The 18071-nt window shown below is 48.4% G+C and overlaps 1 protein-coding gene across 3 annotated transcripts in view; it reads right to left on the bottom strand.

The window, feature by feature from the left end:
- The window catches only part of BICDL1 (BICD family like cargo adaptor 1), a 113392-nt gene that overhangs the window by 5635 nt on the left and 89686 nt on the right, over positions 1–18071 (bottom strand). For 2 of the 3 annotated variants that reach the window (XR_008649952.2, XM_055235756.2), the window contains exons 5-8: positions 16894–17073; positions 15957–16175; positions 14122–14265; positions 7683–7813 (exon numbers count right to left, since the gene is read on the bottom strand). Coding sequence is in view for 2 of the 3 variants with exons in the window: in XM_055235756.2 (XP_055091731.1) it covers positions 7683–7813; positions 14122–14265; positions 15957–16175; positions 16894–17073 (674 nt within the window). In the remaining variant the exon portion in view is untranslated. The remainder of the gene's footprint in view (positions 1–7682; positions 7814–14121; positions 14266–15956; positions 16176–16893; positions 17074–18071) is intronic. The other variant, XM_055235757.2, reaches the window with a different exon arrangement.

Below are 18071 nucleotides of genomic sequence, written 5' to 3'. Positions count from 1 at the left end.
GTGAGCCCAGATTGCGCCACTGTACTCCAGCCTGGGCGACAGAACAAGACTCCGTCTCAAAAAAACAAAACAAAAAAAACCCCAAAAACCATAAAGTGTGGCCAGGCACAGTGGCTCGTGCCTGTAATCCCAGCACTTTGGGAGGCCAAGGTGGAAGGATCACCTGAGGTCAGGAGTTCGAGACCAGCCTGGCCAACATGGCGAAACCCCATCTCTGCTAAAAATACAAAAATTAGCCAGGCGTGGTGGCAGGTGCCTGCAGTCCCAGCGACTGGGGAGGCTGAGGCAGGAGAATGGCGTGAACCCGGGAGGCAGAGCTTGCAGTGAGCCCAGATTGTGCCACTGCACTTCAGCCTGGGCAATAAAACCCCACAACAAAACCCCACAAAAAACCATGAGGTAGAATATTTATTGACGGTTCATAACATATTGCTGAGTGGAAAAAGCACCAGAAAACAAGGTCTAGTATAATACTAGTTTTGTAAAACAAAAACTGCCTGTGTCCGCAGGGTGCGGTGGCTCACGCCTCTAATCCCCAGCACTCTGGGAGGCCAAGGTGGGCGGATCACCTGAGGTTGGGAGTTCGAGACCAGCCTGACCAACATGGAGAAACCCCGCCTCTACTAAAGATACAAAAATTTGTCGGGCGTGGTGGCGCATGCCTGTAATCCCAGCTACTCGGGAGGCTGAGGCAGGAGAATCACTTGAATCCAGGAGGCGGAGGTTACAGTGAGCCGAGATCGCGCCACTGCACTCCAGCCTGGGCAACAAGAGCAAAACCCTGTCTCAAAACAAAACAAAACAAAAAACTGCCTGTGTGTTCAAGGAGATGCACAAAAATGTCTAGTTGGTTATCTCTGGGTGATGATTACTGATGGGTAACTCCTCCGACATAATTTTGCATTTTTTATTTTCACATTTGTGTTTCACGTATTACTTTGTTCACCTTTCCCAACATTCCTAAATCACGGCTGTTCAATGCAAAAGAAAATTAATTTTTTTCGAGGGCAGGGGAACGGGAATAAAGGTGGAAGGACCTCTGCAGAGGCAGCCCTGGTTGCCCAACTGCAGAAACCTGTATTATTTAGTCCTTGCCTTCACTAATCGCTCCCTTAAGCACTCGAAACAGCAAAGCTAACAAAAGCGTGCTCCTTGTACAGGGCCAGCGACTAATGTGCAGGGCTCAAGGGCAGCTAGAGGATCCGCCTGCAGAGGCTGCCTAGCTCGAGCTTCACAACACCGACTGCACTAACCGAAGTGCGGCCGGAAAAAGGAACAGGTTGATTGATCCCACTTGCAAACTGCTCAGGCCACTGCTGCGACCAGCACTTCTTTGGCTTCAGGTCTACCGAGCAATTAGTCACCTGTGCCGACATGGCAAGTGTGCCCCGCCCGCCGGCCCACCTGCCGTCCCTAGAGAAACCGCTCCAGACAGCTCAGCCACCGCGTCAGCCCCGCCCACTGCGGCAGCGACAGGACCCGAGCCCGTCCAATGGATGCTGAGGGCTCAGATGCAGAAGGCTGCCTCCGTCACACCCACTGCTATTGGCTGGCAGCAAACAGCGGAAATCCTCACGCGGCATCGGTTGCCATGGACACCCCTCCAGTAGCGTCAGAACCCGTGGTGCCCCACGACAGCCACAGCCTCCTGAGCTTCCGGCGTCCCCCGGCAGGTGGCGCCGAGAGCAGCGGGAGCCCCAGGAATGTGCTGACTAACGTTGCCGCCGAGGGGCAGATGGGCCCAGGGCTACAGCGGCGGCGCAGCGCCGGGCATAGTGAGGTTCCCTTCCTTCCCAAAAACGCCCTGAGGCAGGGGCTGCCTGGACGACCTCCAATCCTGGCTACGCGCTGCACCCTTGGGACATTTGCTCACCAAGGAATAAGTGCTCGTCATTCATGGGAAACCCCAGACCAGGATCAACACATTAATCACATTTTAAAAATAAGAATATTCCAAGGGCTCGAATAATTCCTTTTTCCAAATGAAACCACTAGTAACTGACTTGTTTTTGTAAGGCAGATTGCTAGCCCAAGATTTTTGGTTTTAGTGAAGGCCTTTCACCTGCAAGGAGATAAAAAATTGCTACTTAATTTTCCTGAAACTCATTTATTGTATAGGAGAAGGTGCACCTTAAGGTTTCTGCAGCCCAGTGACGAGAAGGAAGTGGTGGGATTCTTAGGGATTCTCACCCCTGACTACACATTAAAATCAAGGGGGAAAGAAGTGGGCCCCAACTGACCCCACCCAGTGATTTCAACTGTATTGTTCTGGTGAGCTTCCTGGTGTCTGAGAGCTCCCCAGATGATTGTAATGTGCGGCCAGGATGGAGAATCAGAGAGAACGGATATGGAAGAAGCATATGGTAAAACTAAGTTCCTATACAAATTGGGGGGGTGTGGTTTCCTCTTTAAATGATTCCTTAGGCTTGTCGTCTCAATTCTTGTATAACAAAAATTCATTTCTAAGGTATGGGAAAAGAACTATCCTCCCAGAGTAACCTAACTGCCCAGCCAGCCCTGTTCTATAGGAGTCCAGGAAGGCCAGGACCCTTGCTCCAGAGTTCTCCCTACTGGGGGCATCCTTCCGGAGGGGAGAATTTGCAAGTCTAATCAGACTCCTGAATAGTAACTGGGCCTCCTTTGAAAGCAGGCAAGAGCATGCATTACAAGGTTTCATGTAGATTTGCTCACCCAGGTGGCAGAGCTAGGTTTTCATTTTTTTTTTTTTTTTTAAAGGGAGAAAGACTGGACAACTTGCTTCTTCTCTCCTGCACCCTGACACTTTCTCTGTTTGTATCCCCCACCTTCCATCCCACCTTCCATGCTGATGACAGAATATGATCTTAGTGTTCAGCTTCTTGTCTGAGAGAAGGTAACCAACCCATGTGTACTTCTATCTTCATTCGCCTTTTTTTTTTTTTGAGGCAGGATCTTGCTCTGTCATCCAGGCTGGAGTGCAGTGGCATGATCACAGCTCACTGCAGCCTCAACCTTCTGGGCTCAAGTGATCCTCCCACCTCTGCGACTCCAAGAGTGTACCACCACACTCAGCTAATTTTTTATTTGTATTTTTGGTAGAGACAGGGTCTCACTATGTTGCCCAGGCTGGTCTTGAACCCCTAGGCTCAAGCAATCCTCCCATCTTGGCCTCCCAAAGTGCTAGGATTACAGGCGCCCTTGCCTGGCCTCCTCCTGCTTTTGATTTCTAATGGACTTCCACGATAAGCATCGTCATTTTACCATTTTATTCCATCACACAATTTCACTGTTATTCATAAAGGTATGCTGCCTCCTCTATCACACTTACTTTTTTTTGAGACAGGGCCTCACTCTGTCACCCAAGCTGGAGGGCAGTGGTGCAATCTTGGCTCACTGCAACCTCCACCTCCTGAATTTGTGATCCTCCAACCTGGCTACTTCTTTTTTTTTTTTTTCTGGGTAGAGATGGGGTTTCACCATGTTGGCCAGGTTGGTCTCGAACACCTGACCTCAAGTGATCCACCTGCCTCAGCCTCCCAAAGTGCTGGGATTGCAGGCCTGAGCTGCCGCACCCCAGCCTTATCACACTGTTACTTAGGTATCCATGAACTAAATATAGTGGAAATCCAAGCAGCAAAGATACATCGTTATGTGGGATTCACCAGGAATAATTTCTAAAATGAACTAGAAACTGACAGACACCATGACATGAGGTTCTGACCAGAAAGAAAAGGGGACCCAAAGTTAAAACGGAAATGGAGGTAATGAAAATGATGAAAGAGAACAGAAGGGAGGGGGAAAGTGTGCGTGGAAGTGAAGTTAGAGTATGAGTAATTTTTTTTTTTTTTGAGACAGAGTCCCCGTTCTGTTGCCCAGGCTGGAGTGCAATGGCACGATCTCAGCTCACTACAGCCTCTGCCTCCCGGGTTCAAGTGATTCTCCTGCCTCAGCCTCCCGAGTAGCTGAGATTACAGGTGCCTGCCACCATGCTCGGCTAATTGTTGTATTTTTAGTAGAGATGGGGTTTCACCATGTTGGCCAGGCTGGCCTCAAACTCCTGACCTTAGGTGATCTGCCTGCCTCGGCCTCTCATAGTGCTGGGATTACAGGTGTGAGCCACCGCAACTGGCCTGAGTATGAGGAATTTTAAAGTCAGAAGTTAAAATGTGTGTCATATTATTTTTTTTACAAAGGCATACAGTATCTTATTTACAAATTGTTTCCAGGTAGCTCATTTTAGCTTCCCAACAAGTAGCAGTGTAGCAGAGGGAAAAGGGTGTCAGAAAGACGGGAATCAGAAGACGAGGTGGAGGCTCATGAGTCACTGCTGGCTGTGGCCCTGGCAAAGTATTTCTTAGTTTCCTCATCTGTAAAATTGGGATTAAAAATTTTTACTTCTTACTGTGGCTGGGAGGATTAAAGAATAAAAGTGTTGGCCAGGTGCGGTGGCTCACGCTTGTAATCCCAGCACTTTGGGAGGCCAGGGCGGGTGGTTCACAAGGTCAGGAGATCGAGCCCATCCTGACTAACACGGTGAAACCCCATCTCTACCAAAAATACAAAAAATTAGCAGGGCATGGTGGCACATGCCTGTAGTCCCAGCTACTCGGGAGGCTGAGGCACGAGAATCGCTTGAACCTGGGAGGCGGAGTTTGCAGTGAGCCGAGATCACGCCACTGTATTCCACCTGGGCGACTGAGTGAGACTCCGTCTCAAAGAAAAGAAAAAAAAAAAGAATAAAAGTGCTTTGTAAACTATAAAGTGATGTATAAATATTACTATTGGCTGGGCACAGTGGCTCACGCCTGTAATCCCAGCACTTTGGGAGGCTGAGGCACATGGATCACTTGAGGTCAGGAGTTCGAGACCAGCCTGACCAACACGGTGAAACCCCGTCTCTACTAATACAAAAATCAGCCAAGCATGGGGGCACATGCCTGTAATTCCAGCTACTTGGCTGAGGCAGGAGAATCGCTAGAACCTGGGAGGTGGAGGTTGCAGTGAGCCGAGGTCGTGCCATTGCTCTCCAGCCTAGGTGACAGAGCAAGACTCCATCTCAATAAATAAATAAATAAATAAATATTACTATTAATATTTTGTAAATGACCCCAAAGTAGACACATTTTTGGTAACTATCTCCTCACACTCCTTGAACAGGGTGGGGCGGGGCATGGTGGCTCATGCTTATAATCTCAGCACTTTGGGCAGATCCCTGGAGCCCAGGAGTTCAAGACCAGCCTGAGCAACAGAGCAAAACCTCGTCTCTACAAAAAACAAAAACAAAAACTAGCCAGGTGTGGTGGCGTGCACCTGTAGTCCCAGCTACTTGGGAGGCTGAGAGGTGAGAGGATTGCTCCAGCCCAGGAGGTCAAAGATGCAGTTAGCTGTGACTGGGCCACTATACTCCAGCCTGGGTGGCAGAGTAAGACCCTGTCTCAAAAAAATAAATACATAAAAAGTAATTCACAGAGGAATAGGGGATATGTAAATATGTTTGTTTCCAAAGTCTCTGAATGTAAGAGAATGTGTTTATGAAGAAAATGTGGCCAGGCTGGACGTGGTGGCTCATGCCTGTAATCCTAACACTTTGGGAGGCCGAGGTGGGCAGATCACTTGAGGCCAGGAGTTCGAGAGTAGCCTGGCCAACATGGTGAAACCCCATCTCTACTAAAAATACAAAAATTAGCCAGGCGTGGTGGCGTGTGCCTGTAATCCCAGCTATTCGGGAGACTGAGGCATGAGAACAGCTTGAACCTACGAGGTGGAGGTTGCAGTGAGCTGTGAGCATGGGTGACAGAGTGAGACTTTCTCTCAAAAAAAAAAAGTAAAATAAAAGAAACACAGCTGGGTGCAGTAGCTCACGCCTATAATCTCAGCACTTTGGGAGGCTAAGGTGGGTGGATCACTTGAGCCCAAGAGTTCAAGACCAGCCTGGGTAACATGGTGAAAACTCGTATCTACGAAAAATACAAAAATCTGCCCAGCATGGTGGCACAGCTACTTGGGAGGCTGAGGAGGGAAGATCACTTGAGCCCAGGAGGTGGAAGCTGCAGTGAGCTATGATTGTGTCACTGCACTCCAGCCTGGGTGACAAAGAGAGACCCTGTCTCAAACAAACAAACAAAAAAACACAAAACATTTTTAAAAAGACCTAGTTTGCTGGGCACAGTGGCTCATGCCTGTAATCCCAGGACTTTCGGAGGCTGAAGTAGGAGGATCGCTTGAGCCCAGGGGTTTAAGACCAGCCCTAGCAACATGGCAAGACCTGGTCTCTAACAAAAATACAAAAAATTAGCCAGGCGTGGTAGTGTGTACCTGAGGTCCCAGCTACTCGGGAGGCTGAGGTGGGAGGATCGCTCGAGACCAGGATGGGGAGGTTGCAGTGAGCCAAGATCATGCCACTGCACTCCAGCCTGGGTGACAGAGTGAGACTCTGTCTCCAAAAAAAAAGACCTAGTTTATTGGAAATATATGGGACATAGGAAAATGCTAAGTGACGCTATGGGATGCAATCAAACCCAGAATGCAGCAAATCTCTGAGACAAATGATCCACTTTCTTCAACAAATAAATATAATATGAAAAAGAAGAAAGAGGAGATGTTACAGACTTTTGGGACACATCAGTTAAATGGAATATGTAGGCTTTGGAGTCTGATCCTGAATCAGTTATAAAAAGATATTTATGGGCCAATTGGGGAAATTCTAACATCAACTGGATTCTGATATTATTAAGAAATTATTTTTTTCAAGTGTGAACATTGTATTGTGTTTTTTTTTTTCTTTTAATTCTTTCTGGTAGAGATGTATACTGAAGTGTTTATGGAGGAGATGACACTATGTCTTGAGATTTGTTTTAACATAATCCAACAGGCAGGTGGAGGAAGTGGGTGAGGATATAGATGAAATAACACTGACCATTTGCTGATTAGTATTGAGGCTGAGAGATGAAGTCATCTTATGTCTTCTATTTTTGTGTTTGCTTGAAAATGTCCATAATAAAAAAATAGAAACAAAAAACAAAAAAACTAAAAAAAAAAGGTAGATATATACATATGATATACATATGATAAAATTGGAGGCTGGGAGTGGTGGCTCACGCCTGTAATCCCAGCACTTTGGGAGGCCAAGGCGGGCGGATCACCTGAGGTCAGGAGTTGGAGACCAGCCTGGCCAATATGGTGAAACCCTGTCTCTACTAAAAATACAAAAATTAGCTGGGCATGGTGGCGGGCACCTGTAATCCCAGCTACTTGGGAGGCTGACAGGAGAATCGCTTGAACCCGGAGGCAGAGGTTGCAGGGAGCCAAGATCACACCATTGCACTCCAGCCTGGGCAACAAGAGTGAAACTCAGTCTCAAAAAAAAAAACAAAAAAAAAAACAGGAAAGCTCTTTAAGATACAAGTGCAAAAGGGCAAGACATGTAGAGTATCATCCTATTGATGTCTAAAAACACATAATAACTACATTGCCTACACACCTACATATGCATAAGAAAAAGAGCTGCAAAAAATGCACAGCTAACTTTCAATATCAGCATGTGTCTGGGGAGGAGAATGGGAATGGGGGTGGGGGTGGGTAGCAGTGAAACTAACTTTTACCTTTGTATTCTTTTGTATGATTTAATTTAAAAAATTGAGCATATGCTCAATTCTATATACTCAACTTTATCTTAAGAATAAAGTGAAGCCATCCCTACTCACTTTGCAATGGCCTCGTCGCGGTCCCTGATGGCCTTTTGAAGCTGCTCCTTTGGCTCCTTGTCCTCAGATGTGACTCTGAGTCGGTCTCTCTCCTCTTTTAGGGCAGTCATCTCCACACTCAGCAATGTCACCTAACAGGAGAATGAATATGGTATCACTGCTGCTGTCCTGGGTGGTTTTCCCTCCAAGAGGGAAAAAGGAACAGAGACCCCAGGCAGGCCCAGGGTACATGTGTGGGGGTGCAGGCTGGTAGCATTCCACTGCCATCCTGCTTCAAGGGAGGGCCTGTCTCTCTTGAAGAAAGGGTACCACATCACATGCTAGGCTTGAGCTCGGCATCAAGGGAGCTGAAGGGAGTTTAGCTCCGGACCTGCAGCCGTAGGCCAGATCCCCTTTGCACTCAGCACAGCATAATTACCTCCTCCATCTCCAGGCACTCCAGGTAACAAGTGAATGAAGACCATAAGTCATCATGACACACGGTTTTTAGGGTAGGGAATCCCGTTTCCTTTCCCACCATCTCCCACTCAACATGGATGCTGCTATCAACAGAGCCCCGGATGGTTCTAAAGCTGGAGACCCTGCTCCCCCGTGACAGCCCTTGGCACAGCCCAGCTCTCTTTCATTCCTCATTCAGCTCCCCAGGTGAAAGCCACAGGGAACTTAGACACCTAAGTGACGTTATCATCTTCCACCTCAAACCTGTTACCTTTTCTGTGGCCCAGGCTTCAGCAAAGGGCACCACCGCCTTCTCAGGTCCTTGTGCCCCGGCTGGGAGTCAACCTTTGGCAGTGAGGCACCCCTCCAGGGGCTCCGTCAGGGACCACAGCTTACCCTGCCCCACAGTACGGTAACCCTGTGTACACCATGATCTGTGTGATGGCAGGAAGCATGTCACATCCATCTGTGCATCCCAGAGCCTGGCTGTGTAGGGTGCTTAATCCCAAAGCAGTAGACAATTGTAATTTTTTGGCTAGTCATCATCCGAAATCTCTTCCCATTTTGGGGACACTCCTGGTTGTGTGAGACTTGGTGTGACACAAGGCTCGACCTCCAACTAAAGAAGCCAACAAGGAATAGACATTTCCTTTCCCAGGCAGTCTGGGCATGGGCCTATGACCAAACTTGCCAGTTACAACCCCTTCCAGGGACTGCAGCTCTGAGCACAGCAAAGCCTCAGGCAAGGGAGGAATTAGTGACACGGGCAGCAGTTTGTTTCTGTTGTCCCTTTTCCCATGGCCCTTTCTTGTTTTGGAGCTGAGTTCTCCCACTTTCCTGTTGATTCTGTAAGCTTTCAGGTCTAACACATTCTCTTTCTGCTTACATTAAGCAGAGTACATGTTTTGCTGTTTGCAACCAGAAACCTTGCCTGGTAGAGCTTTCAATAAATATTTATTGAATAATGAAAGGGTGGGAGCCCCTTCTTCTCAGTTGATAAGATCAGACGTGAGTCACGATGCCTAACCCTGCCTTCATGTTAAATATTACACATACTTTGACATTTTTCCAAGGGAGGATCCATCCATACAGGTCTGCCTCCCTCCCACAAGGGGACAGATGCCACCTTTCAGTATACTCCTCTGTTCTTCAAGTCCCAGGTCTAATCTTCTTCAGCTAGAATGAAACTGAGCAAAGACCCCAGGTGTAAGGCTGAAGATCAAGCTTCCCTTGATCTTGAAGTGTCTGAAAATCAATACACTTCAGACATTCCCCAGAATGAGACGGCAGAGCTGCCAGCCCCTGGGGTAGCAGCCACTCTGGAGGAATTCAGAGGACACCCAACAGTGAAGAGGGACAGAAGGACAATCTGTTGCCACCATAAGCAATGGGTTTTATACTCTGCAGAGTCTGGCAGGAAACATCAGGGCCGGGTGCTCTGTACTGAGAACAGCCCAAAGCAGCAGCTTTCCTGGTAGGGACAGCTGGGTGAGGAGGGCGGAAGCCTCGGGGAAGAACAGGCTGGAGCACCTGCGGCTACCCAGCACACACATGCAACTAGCCCTGAGGCAGACAAGGCACCAGGGCAGAGCCCAGCCTCTCCCTATTTAGCAGCAGACTCTGCAGCCTGGTAGGCCAGGACTCAAGACCCACAAAGTGCCTGGAAGAGACAGCCAGACCTCCTCTTAGGCCAAACGAGCCCTGCCGTGGCCTTGGGCCAGCTGTGGGCCAGTTAGACGTTCTGCCAGCAGAGTAAGGGACAGGTAAAACTACATGCTAGGCAGGAAAAGCCAACATTTAATATGCTCCAGATAAAACTTCAGAAGAACTTTTTACTTTGGCCTAAAAAACCTGGTCGAGTTACAGCCTACCAGACATGTGCCTTAGGAGAGGTGACAAGGCACTTGCCCTCTTTGAGCTATACATACTTTTCATAAAAAGCAGGAATAAAAATAACTATTTCTCACCACTAAGTTGTCGTTGAGGATTACGAGATAAATGATATCAAGGGCTCAATGCAGTGCCTGGCATATGGTTGTAAGCTCTACTCTCTCCTCCCTCCCGCAAGGTGGGACCTAATCACTGCTGTCATGATAACCTATCTGGCTTGTTTATACAAAGACTTAGGTTACATCCACCCCCAAATCCACTTTTCCCAAATATGGTGGGTGTCCCCGCAATTAAATAGCAAAGAAAACATATTGAAGGCTTAATTTGCTCTTTTGTTCAACAACATTTGAATGCTTATTCTCAACAAGGTACTGTGCTAGATGCTTTAGGAGAGGACACAGCTAGATCAGACCTTGAGCTCATCCTCATGGGGTCTAGGGTTTGACTGAGAAGATGAGATGTGAGCAGGGTAACTGTGACAAGACAGAGCCAGGGGTGCTCCACAAGGAAGGGAATCAAGAGGGTTTCAGGAGGAAGTGACGCTAGATTGGGAACTTGAAGGCTGATTAGCATGGAGATATGAGCAGGTGGGAGGCAAGGCCTTCTGGGCACAGAGAAAGCTGGGGAGAAGGCCCAGATGTGGGTAGCATGGGGTGCGTGTGCCACTGCCCTTTATATCCTATGTTCAGTTCTGCTAAAGCAAAGGGGGCAAGAGGGAAACCAGAGGGACCTATGCGGCTGGAATGCAGCCAGACTGCACAGCCACAAGGGCTCAAGGCTTCCTGCCATTTGATAATGGGAACCCACCCAGAACTTGTAAGGGGCGTCCCAGTTTCAAGTCACGCTTCAGGAAGATCAATCCAAAGCATGTGAGGGTGGGCGGGCTGGGGGAAGGCAGATAAATTGGGAAGTGGTGACCATAGCCAGGGTGTGAAAGGATGCAGGTCTTGAAATAGGGCAGGAACTAGGAGGATGGAGGATGGAGGACAGGGCCATGCTGAGATTTCAGAGGAGAGGCGCCCAGATTTGGCGAGTGAAGCCCAGAGGATCCCAGCACTCTCTGCATGTTCATGCCCCTTCGGGAGTAACAAGTGTGCACTCGAGTCAAGCATGAAGGATCCAAACAACAGAAATGGGATGCTTCTAACTGAGCCTCCTGCCACCTGGGTGACAGGCCTGAGAACTGGCTGAGGGCCTCACTGATAACGTGTTCATATTCTACAGACTAATCGCAGAATACCCCCCTGCGTCCTAGCAGCTGCTCCACACACACCAGAGCTGAGGGGTGGGCCACTTGGGGAACAGAGGAGGAGGCAGTTCCTTGCCACTGATGGGAGTGGGGTAGGAGGCAGCACACCACCACATGAAGGACTTTGTTCCTTAAGCACAGTAACAGGTGCCGGCAAGTCTTCAGGTCTGGCTATGGATTTTGCTTCTAAAAAATAATTACCAGTCAAATTAAACCTATGCTTTCCTTTATTTAAAAGTCTGGGTAGGCTTCCAGCCCCCACACCTTTGACCTCTGGCCTAGTTTTCAAGAGAGAAAAGAACACTCTCAGGTAACAGGCTCAGAGGCTGGGTCAGCCATCAGATGAGGTTTGAGCCCAGTCCAGGAGCTGTGTGCTAGAACCTCAGTCCCACCTAACCATGTCTGGGCCTTGCCCCCAAAAGGGCTCAGAGATGGCTCTGACTGTCCTCTTGGCACTGTGGGGTCCTAGAGAGCAGGGGCCCTGCACATCCATCTGGTGCCTCTCAGGGCCTAGTGCAGCACTAGGCACGCAGTGGGTGTCAGTGGATGCTGAACCAACCTTGCATGCAGACACAGCAATTTCTGTAGTCATTCTGGGACTCAATCTGCACCCTACCCCTGCCTTGGGAGGCCAGTGTTACTCCCCATGAGGTGGCTTTGCTACGTGCAGTGTGGCTGAGACGTTTTCTGCTTTGACTGAGCATCTGGGAAGAGATGGCCTACAGAAGTCCAATTCTATACCCCGTGTGGGACATGAGTACAACCTTCCACTTGGTGAACCATTTGAAAGAGAATCCACAGGAATTGGCCTAAACCATTATCAGCTGAACTTCTAAGAAAAATTTCCAGGTGGAAATGGAAATGGGTTCCTAAATATTCACAATAGAATCTTGGCAACCTACAATTTGCTTATGTTTCTGAATAAAACAATGCCCCCTGCATCCACTGTGGAGTTCTAGTTTTATAATTCTGAGAAACAAAACAACAAAACCAGTTAATATTAAAGAACTCATAAACAGAAGCACCCTATGGAAATTTAAATAGGCTTTAAAATAAACAAAACTTTTATTAATCCAAAGACCTTACAGATTCAACTTTCTCCTGCATTTTTATTTTCCACTTTAGAAGATCTGCCTCTGAGTCTGAATCACTCTCTGGCCAAATTACCCACTGAAGAACTTAGGTTTCAGGCGGGTGAATGCCTGTGGCTGCCTAACCCAAGTCTCTAGCGTTTGGCTGTGAGCAAGCTACAGTTTTTTGAGACAGAGTCTCACTCTGTCATCCAGGCTCGAGTGTAGTGGCATGATCTCGGCTCATTGCAACCTCCGCCTCCTGGTTTCAAGCAATTCTCCTGCCTCAGCCTCCCGAGTAGATGGGATTATAGGCGTGTGCCATCATGCTGGGCTAATTTTTCTATTTTTAGTAGAGATGGGGTTTCGCCATGTTGGCCAGGCTGGTCTCGAACTGCCGATCTCAAGTGATCCACCTGCCTTGGCCTCCTGGGCTCAAGAGAACCACTCACCTCAGACTCTCAAAGTGCTGGGATTACAGGCGTGAGCCACCGTGCCTGGCCAAGCCACAGATTGAAATGGCATATTTGTGTCCTTGTTATCTGGTCACTCACAGAAGGAAGAGGACAGTAGATGGCTGGAGGTGGGTCTCCCAATATTTTCCAAGAAAATATCAGGAAGACTAACGAGACGACCCCCAAAAAAGGGGAGTTTCTTTCTATAAAGTTACTTCAAATGTAGGAAGTACTGACTGGGGCCTCATGTGGTGGGTCACACCTGTAATCCCAGCACTTTGAGAGTCTGAGGTGAGTGGTTCTCTTGAGCCCAGGAGTTCGAGACCAGCCTAGGCAACATGGCGAACCCTCATCTCTACAAAAAATTACTTGGGCATGGTGGCATACGCCTGTAGTCCCAGCTACTTGGGCAGCTGAGGTGGAAGGATTGCTTGAGCCTAGAAGTCAAGGCTGCAATGAGCTGTGACTGCGCCACTGTACTCCAACCTGGGCAACAGAGTGAAACCCTGTCTCAAAAAGAAAAAAAAAAAAAAAAAAAAGAGGAAATACTGACTGAAGTGAAAGGCAGGCTTAAATTCCATCTCAAAGAAACCTCACGCACCAGCAAGGCATGAACAGCTTTGAGCCAGGAAAGGAGAGGGGCAGGAGCAAGGTTTAGATGCTACTTGCTTGGTGCTACCCCAGCCCCTACTCCTAAGCAGCACAGAACCTCTACACATGACCACAGTCAACAGGAAGAGCCTTTATCTATCTCCTAGGATAGGTTTTAGAAGCTCCTTTTTGGGTGGGGCTGCCTATAAGTCCTTTAAAGTTTCTCAGATCAGAATATAAATGTCTTTCTTCAGTGTTCTCTAGAGAGATGAAATCATGATCAAATGAGAAAGGAACAGCAAGGGTAGCAGTAAGTTCTTCTAAAGCAGAAGAACAGGCTGAGAGAAGTGATGGCACTTACAAAAGGGAACTGTGCTGTAAAGATCAATTGTCCCTTGGTTTGCAAACTTCCTTGCCCAGCAGCTGCTGGAAAAGCACCCATAAGTAGCCAGAGGGCTGTCAGCATCTACCAGTCAGATTAACTTTGGCTCTGTATAAGGCAGAGTGTCACTGGAGGAAATGGAGGACCAGCTATTCTCATCCCTGCCAATTTTACTTTGGGCTAAAGGACTGGGTTCTTCTCTTGAAGACATTCAGTATACCTCAACTTCAGGTCACCATTCCCTGTTGATTTGATGGAGAGCCACTTCTCACACAGAAATGGGAGAGAGAAACTCAAAAGGGTCCCAAGAGAGCCAGGGGCAGGTGCACATGCCCTGCACTGGACTGAAGGTCGGGGTGCTCACCTGACTGTGGAGTCGCTGCAGCTCTTCTAGGCTTTGCCTCAGTTTACCCCTCTCTCCCTCCATGAGCTCCCTTAGGGCTCTCGAGTCCTCACTGGTTTGCCTTATCTGTTCTTCTAAGGAGTCATCATCAAGTCTCCGGGAGCTCTGACAGCAAAACAAAGACAGCCAGACAGATATGGTAAGGGTACAGGAGAGATAGGGAAGGGGGAGAGAGATGGTTAGTCGGGGGATAGGAGAGGAGAAATGGGTGAGAGTGGAGGAATGATGTGGGGAAAGATAGTGGGGAAAGATAGTAGGGAAGATGAAGGGAAGGAGAAAAGGAGGAGGGAAGAGACAAAAGGTGGAAGGAAGAAGGGGTCAAGAAGAGAGACTGTGGCCGGGGCAGTGGCTCACGCCTGTAATCCCAGCACTTTGGGAGGCTGAGGCAGCAGATCACAAGGTCAGGAGATCAAGACCATCCTGGCTAACACAGTGAAACCCTGGCTCTACTAAAAATACAAAAAATTAGCCGGGCGTGGTGGTGGGCGCCAGTAGTCCCAGCTACTTGGGAGGCAGGAGAATGGCGTGAACCCGGGAGGCAGAGGTTGCAGTGAGCAAAGATGGCGCCACTGCACTCCAGCCTGGGCAACAGAGTAAGACTCCGTCTCAAAAAAAAAAAAAAAAAAAGATTGCTCAATTTCAACCTACAAACAGATGTTCACTTTTGTTTCAGGCTTGGGAGAAAGGAAGCCGTGTGGTGGGAATAGCACACGACATTCTGACAGCTCTCTTCTCCCACAATGACCTGGCCTCATAGTACAATACCTCCCACAAATCAATACGGCGTGGTCAGACAGAACAGCTGCCCTTCATATTACTTTACCCAATACAGGCAGAAAGACACAAGTTTTCTGTAGGAGGATGAAACGTGAGGAGAAATAATAGCCAAAAAGCTGGGCGCATGAGTGGAGGGTAAGTCAGGGAGAAATGTGTCATGAAGCTGGAAGAAATGCCAGACTGCCCAGGATGCCCATGGGAACAGTCCTCTCCTCCACAGGTGGCCACATCTAGGATTCTAAAAGGCCCTTAGAGCTGACATTCCCAACTTCCTGTGCTCACTTACATTCTTTTGGCGGAAGCTTCAGATCTTTTACTTTTGCCAATTCACAGCTAACCCTACCACTAGGACCAAAGGGCTATAAAATAGCAACTTGCAGTTTTTACTTGGATACAAACTTCTATATGCAAAGTTTCCAAGGAAAGCCCTTAAACTGGAAGCCGCCATTGTCTGTACATCACTACCTGGAGAAAAAGGGTCTATGTGTACCTGGTGTGTGCAGGAAGCTGCCTTTGGAGCCCTGGCACTTGGCCCCTCTGCCTCATCACAGCAGTAGTTGGTGTTCTCAAATAAGGGCTCACGGTGGGCGTGGTGGCTCACGCCTGCAATCCCAGCACTTTAGGAGGCTGAGATGGGTATATCACTTGAGGTCGAGTCAAAACTAGCCTGGCCAACATGGTAAAACCGTCTCTACTAAAAATGCAAAAACTAGCTGGGTGTGGTTGGTGGTGCACGCCTGTAATCCCAGCTACTCAGGAAGCTGAGGCATGAGAATCACTTGAACCTGAGAGGCAGAGGTTGCAGTGAGCCGAGATTGTGCCACCTCACTCCAGCCGGGGTAACAGAGCGAGACTGTCTCAAAAACAAAATCCAAAACAACCAATAAGGGCTCAGGGGAATTATTGCAGATATTTTATAGGGTTCCAGTTCCAGGGCTGACCTCACCCTATGCACTGGGTTCTAACCTCCCAACGGCCAGCTCCTGTGGGGTAAGGACCATCTCAGACCGGCCTCTTACCGTGGGCTCCATGCCATCCACAATGCTCTGTATCAGTCTCTTGAGCTCATTGAGGGCAGTGCGCAAGCTGCCGGCTGGCACATCCTTGGCGGACGAGGTTTCTGAAGACTCGTCCATGGAGGAGTCCGTGGAGACGGCTGAGTCAGCACTGTCATTGCCTCGAAGGTGTGAGCACAGATAGCGAACCTGGCAGTAGGCTTCCCAGAGCTGCAGTCTCAGCTGTTCCACAGAGAATTACCATTCATTACAGACTCTAGAGAAGACTGCTACCTGGCCATCTTTTTCTAGCATCTGAACCCAAAATACTGATACCCAAGATAGCAGTTCTAGAAGAAAGGGTTTTTTGTTCTGTGTTTTTTTTTTTTTTTTAAACTCATTGGTCCCAAGAAATAATACTTATTCTGAACCAAGTACATTTATACAGACTCCAAATTCTTATTCTCCCTGTTCTCTAGCTTCTTCCATTTGCAATATAAAGTACTTCTTTATGTAATCAGTTACTTTGGTGGGAGTCAGAAACCAATCAGGGGAATGAATGGTTCTGGGTATTATGAAAAGTGTGAAAAGAAACCAGTTAGATGGAGAAGATGGATCATGACTGCTCTGGAACTCTGTCAGTATAACAGGTATGGAGCTGATGGCACAAGCATTTCCTAAGAGGAACTGGGGTGACAATGAGTGGGAATTGGCTGTGCCTATGATACTCTGTCCTCTAGCAATTCTGCTCAATGTCTTAATGGGTAAGGTGGGTGGAAAATGGAGGGCCAGGGACATGCTCCATCAGGGCCTGCTTCATGACACTCTAGCCAGCAGGCCAAGGGGCTGACATAGGCACAGGGGCACAGCCTTGCCAGGATGGCAGCTGAGCACTAGGGAGGAGGATGAGCCCTAAGCAACCCAGGTAGTCTCGCCTGTGGGGTGACAGGCAGGTCAGCACCTGCTCTCGCTCTTGTTCCAGTTCCTCAGCCTCCATGCTCTGCTCGATCTCTGACAGGAGGGATGTGCTGGTGGCGGCAGAGCTCTGCAGACTCCTCTCCTCAGTGAGTTCTTCCACCTTCACCTGCAGCTGTCGGCAGGAGAGACGCACCTCCTGAAGCTCCAGCTGGCTTTGGTGCAGCTTTCAAAGAAAGAGCAAATGGTTTGAGGTTTACCAAACACAAAAACCAAGACAAATTGACCCTCAGCCTGATCATGCTTCTGGATCCAACCACCAATTTACAGAAAAATAAATAGGAGAGAGGAACATGTTAAACTACATCAGGAGATGCACTCAGCAAAATCCAGATCTAGAAAATTCTGACTGGGCGCAGTGGCTCATGCCTGTAATCCCAGCACTTTGGGAGGCCGAGGCGGGCAGATCACCTAAGGTCAGGAGTATGAGACCAGCCTGGCCAACAAGATGAAACCCCGCCTCTACTAAAAATACAAAAATTAGCTGGGCGTGGTGGCGGGCACCTGAAATCCCAGCTACTTGGGGAATGAGGCAGGAGAATCGCTTGAACCCAGGAGGCGGAGGTTGCAATGAGCTGAGATCACGCCATTGCACTCCAGCCTGGGTGACAGTGCGAGACTCCATCTCCAAAAAAAAAAGAAAGAAAAAAGAAAATTCTATAGGACAAACAACTCCATTTCCTTAACAAAAACATTGCAAGGGAAAAAACAGATAAAGGAGGAACACAGAAATAAAAAAAAGACTTGAGTTATACCAACCAGGCCGGGAGTGGTGGCTCACGCCTGTAACACCAGCATTTTGGAAGGCCAAAGAGGGCGGATCATCTGAAATCAGGAGTTCAAGACCAGCCTGGCCAACATGGTGAAATCTGTCTCTACTAAAATACAAAAATTAGCTGGCCATGGTGGCGGGTGCCTGTAATCCCAGCTACTCGGGAGGCTGAGGCAGGAGAATCGCTTGAACCCAGGAGGCGGAGGTTACAGTGAGCTGAGATTGCGCCATTGCACTCCAGCCTGGGCGACAAGAATGAAACTCCGTCTCAAAAAAAAAAAAAAGAGTTATACCAACCAATCGCACTATGTAGGCCCATTTTAACCTGTATCTTGATTCAAACAAAAATGTGAAAAAATCATGACATTTATAAGTGAAAATCTGAACACTCA

The sequence above is a fragment of the Symphalangus syndactylus genome, chromosome 13 (assembly GCF_028878055.3).
Source record: "Symphalangus syndactylus isolate Jambi chromosome 13, NHGRI_mSymSyn1-v2.1_pri, whole genome shotgun sequence".
Classification (NCBI taxonomy): Eukaryota; Metazoa; Chordata; class Mammalia; order Primates; family Hylobatidae; genus Symphalangus; species Symphalangus syndactylus.
The sequence above is the reverse complement of the archived record's forward strand: the minus strand, read 5'-3'. Positions and strand labels throughout refer to the sequence as shown.